Source organism: Perca fluviatilis, unplaced genomic scaffold (assembly GCF_010015445.1).
Source record: "Perca fluviatilis unplaced genomic scaffold, GENO_Pfluv_1.0 PFLUV_unplaced_scaf_5, whole genome shotgun sequence".
NCBI lineage: Eukaryota > Metazoa > Chordata > Actinopteri > Perciformes > Percidae > Perca > Perca fluviatilis.
In genome coordinates this window covers 24,129-29,128 of record NW_024375726.1, presented here as the reverse complement: position 1 = coordinate 29,128, position 5,000 = coordinate 24,129, and the positions used below count along the sequence as shown (strand labels likewise).

General features: G+C 38.1%; 1 protein-coding gene across 1 annotated transcript in view; it reads right to left on the bottom strand.

The window, feature by feature from the left end:
• Positions 1-4,800, bottom strand: part of ugcg (UDP-glucose ceramide glucosyltransferase) — a 48,887-nt gene extending 44,087 nt beyond the window's left edge. Inside the window, exon 1 of the mRNA XM_039793932.1 lies at positions 4,343-4,800. Coding sequence (XP_039649866.1) covers positions 4,343-4,800 — 458 coding nt within the window. The remainder of the gene's footprint in view (positions 1-4,342) is intronic.
• Between the last annotated feature and the right edge of the window lie 200 nt (positions 4,801-5,000).

Genomic DNA, 5,000 nt, shown 5'->3' with positions numbered 1-5,000 from the left:
TTCCTGAGGACACACACTGGGGCGACATGCTGAGGAGGGCATTACACGGCACTCCTACTGCCTGGGACACTGCAGCCTACACACAGTTCACATACCTGAGGTTTTACTGCCTGGACACTGGACCTGGTACACACCCAGGCTCACACACTAACACACACGTTAATTAACTCCCCAATTAGCAGCATTTTTTCTTTTTCCCATGAAAAGTGTGAGAGAGTGTGAGAGCAGGAGGCTGAATTAGGCTTGTGTGTGTGTGTGTGTGTGTGTGTGTGTGTGTGTGTGTGTGTGTGTGTGTGTGTGTGTGTGTGTGTGTGTGTATGTGTGTAGAGAAGTGAGAGCTGCTCTGTGGTTTCCATTACCCAGCATGCTCTGGGCCTCTTGTAAACCTTGTTTACTGCAGTTCCTGTTCTTCTGTTCACTTCGAGAACAGAATCCCAAAACAACAAAATCCTCAAAACGTTTAAAACAGAACGAGAGAGGTCAAGAACTGAACCCATGATTTCATATTCAAGAACTGAACCCATGATTTTATATTAAAGAACTGAACAGATGATTTTATATTAAAGAACTGAACCCATGATTTAATATTCAAGAACTGAACCCATGATTTCATATTAAAGAACTGAACCCATGATTTAATATTCAAGAACTGAACCCATGATTTCATATTAAAGAACTGAACCCATGATTTTATATTAAAGAACTGAACCCATGATTTAATATTAAAGAACTGAACCCATGATTTAATATTCAAGAACTGAACCCATGATTTTATATTAAAGAACTGAACCCATGATTTAATATTCAAGAACTGAACCCATGATTTCATATTAAAGAACTGAACAGATGATTTTATATTAAAGAACTGAACCCATGATTTCATATTCAAGAACTGAACCCATGATTTCATATTAAAGAACTGAACCCATGATTTAATATTCAAGAACTGAACCCATGATTTCATATTAAAGAACTGAACCCATGATTTCATATTAAAGAACTGAACCCATGATTTAATATTCAAGAACTGAACCCATGATTTTATATTCAAGAACTGAACAGATGATTTTATATTAAAGAACTGAACGATGATTTTATATTAAAGAACTGAACAGATGATTTTATATTAAAGAACTGAACCCATGATTTAATATTCAAGAACTGAACCCATGATTTTATATTCAAGAACTGAACAGATGATTTTATATTAAAGAACTGAACAGATGATTTTATATTAAAGAACTGAACAGATGATTTTATATTAAAGAACTGAACCCATGATTTAATATTCAAGAACTGAACCCATGATTTTATATTCAAGAACTGAACAGATGATTTTATATTAAAGAACTGAACAGATGATTTTATATTAAAGAACTGAACCCATGATTTAATATTCAAGAACTGAACCCATGATTTTATATTCAAGAACTGAACAGATGATTTTATATTAAAGAACTGAACAGATGATTTTATATTAAAGAACTGAACAGATGATTTTATATTAAAGAACTGAACAGATGATTTTATATTAAAGAACTGAACCCATGATTTAATATTCAAGAACTGAACCCATGATTTCATATTAAAGAACTGAACCCATGATTTAATATTCAAGAACTGAACCCATGATTTCATATTAAAGAACTGAACCCATGATTTCATATTAAAGAACTGAACCCATGATTTTATATTAAAGAACTGAACAGATGATTTTATATTAAAGAACTGAACCCATGATTTTATATTAAAGAACTGAACAGATGATTTTATATTAAAGAAGTGAACAGATGATTTTATATTAAAGAATTGAACAGATGATTTTATATTAAAGAACTGAACAGATGATTTTATATTAAAGAACTGAACCCATGATTTTATATTAAAGAACTGAACAGATGATTTTATATTAAAGAAGTGAACAGATGATTTTATATTCAAGAACTGAACAGATGATTTTATATTAAAGAACTGAACGATGAATTTATATTAAAGAACTGAACAGATGATTTTATATTAAAGAACTGAACAGATGATTTTTATATTAAAGAACTGAACCCATGATTTCATATTAAAGAACTGAACAGATGATTTTATATTAAAGAACTGAACCCATGATTTTATATTAAAGAACTGAACCCATGATTTCATATTAAAGAACTGAACGATGATTTCATATTAAAAACTGAACGATGATTTTATATTAAAGAACTGAACAGATGATTTTATATTAAAGAACTGAACAGATGATTTTATATTAAAGAACTGAACCCATGATTTTATATTAAAGAACTGAACAGATGATTTTATATTAAAGAACTGAACAGATGATTTTATATTAAAGAATTGAACAGATGATTTTATATTAAAGAACTGAACAGATGATTTTATATTAAAGAACTGAACAGATGATTTTATATTAAAGAACTGAATAGATGATTTCATATTAAAGAACTGAACGATGATTTTATATTAAAGAACTGAACAGATGATTTTATATTAAAGAACTGAACAGATGATTTTATATTAAAGAACTGAACGATGATTTTATATTAAAGAACTGAATGATGATTTTATATTAAAGAACTGAACGGTGATTTTATATTAAAGAACTGAACGATGATTTTATATTAAAGAACTGAACGATGATTTTATATTAAAGAACTGAACGATGATTTATATTAAAGAACTGAAGGTGATTTTTATATTAAAAATAAATATTTTAATAAAAAATAATTTTGAACTGAACATTTTTATATTAAAGAATGAACTTATAAAAGATGAAGATTTTTATATTAAAGAATGTTAAAATTTTTTATTAGATGTATTTTATTAATGAAATTTTTATATTAAGAACTGACGATTTTTATTTAAAGAACTGAACAATTTATAAAAACTGAACGATTTTTATATTAAAGAACTGAATATTTTATATTAAAGAATTATTTTATATTAAAAGTATTTATTTGATTATATTTTATATTAAAGAACTGAACGATGATTTTATATTAAAGAACTGAACGGTGATTTTATATTAAAGAACTGAACGATGATTGTATATTTGGCTTCTTGTCTCCATGGTGATAAAGTGACGGCGCTGCAGCTCCTGTGAAGATGTTCGTGTGTTTCTAACGTGATTAATCTGACGTCTCGTCTTCTTCTCACAGGACTACGTTTCCCATAAACCTCAGGTTCAGACAGGACTATAAATCCTCTGTTACACACACACACACACACACACACACACACACACAGACACACAGACACACACACACACACACAGACAGACACACACACAGAGACACACACACACACACACACACACACACACACACACACACACACACACATACAGACAGACAGACACACACACACACACACACACACACACACACAGAACACACACACACACATACACCACACACACACACAACAAACAAAAAAAAACACACACACACAAACCAACACACACACACACACACAAAAACCCTATACACACAAACACCCCCCAACAACCACAAACCCCCACCAACACCAAACACCTACCCCACACCCCCTCTCCCTGTCCCTGCCCCCCCCTAGAGCCGCACACACATTGCACACCTACGATTCATATACAACTTTACTTTTTTAGTTTTTTTATTTCAACCTTCTCTTTTGGATTTCTACGAGGACCGCACACACCTACACACACACACACACACACACATTTCCTTTTCCTTTTCATTCCTTCCATTCCATTCTCCTTCATATTTCCTCCCCTTCCCCCCCACTCTCTGCTCCCCCCCCTTCCCATTCCATGCCCTCCCCCCCCACTCCTTCCCCTTCCTTCCCTCCCTTCCCCCTCCTTCCCCCCCCTCCTTCCCATTCCCCCCCTTCCATTCCTTCCTCCCCCTCTCCCCTTCTCCTTCCCTTCCACTCTCCCATTCCTCCTTCCTCCTTCCTTCCCTCCGCTCCCTTCCCCCCCTCCTCCCCTCCTTCCCCCCTCCTTCCCCCCCTCCGCTCCATTCCCATTCCACTCCTTCCCCATTCCCCACTCCCCCTTCCTCTCCTTCCTCCATTCCACTCCTTCCCATTCCACTCCTCCCACTGCTCCATTCCCCCCCTTTTCCATTCCACTCCTTCATTCCATTCCTCCCCCGTTCCTCCTCATTCCTTCTCCTCCATTCCTTTCCTCCCGCACTCCTCCCCTCATTCCACTCCGCGTTCCTCCATTCCACTCCTTCCGTTCCTCCCTTCCTCCTTTCCTTCCTCCACTCCTTCCATTCCATTCCTCTCCCTCCCCCGCTCCCCCTTTCCCCTCCGTCTCCATTCCTCCTTCTTCGTTCCTCCTGCATTCCACTCCTCCACTCCTCCCATTCCTCCATTCCTTCCGTTTCCTTTCCTCCGGTCGGTTGATCCTTCGTGGGTCCGGGCATCCAGTTGTCCATGTTTCCATTCCATTATCCGTCTGTCCTTCCGTGTCCGGCCGCTCCATGAGATGTTGGTCTCTTCCGGGCTCTCGTGTCGGGTCGGGGTCCACTGGCCTTTCAATCCAGTCCGGTCCATGGCTCTCCGTTTCCAGCCAGGGATTCTCCGCCTGGGCTGTCCGTTCCTGTGCTTCCTCCATTCCATTCCTTTTATTTTCCGGCTATTTTCTCCACTGGGGATGGTTTCTTCCATATTTCGTGGCTCATGTGTGCCAGCTCTGGCCATGGTGTTCATGGGGTGGTCCGCAAATGTTGTGCTTCGTGGTCCGGGATTCCATATTCTCCGGCCATGGCCCGGGTCGCCACTTTTCCGTTCTGGATCTTTGGCCATGGCCGGCCACTGCGGCCACTTTTCCGGCCTTGGGTCCGGTCACTGGCCACTTTTCGTCCTTCTGGCCTGGGTCTTTGGGATCCTGGCCAGCCTTTTGGGTCCTTCCGGGCCTGGGTCTGGGTCCTTTCCTGTATTTTGGGTCATGGCCACAGATGCATTCCTTTTTGGCCTTTTGGCCCTTTTGGGTCTTTTGGCCCGCG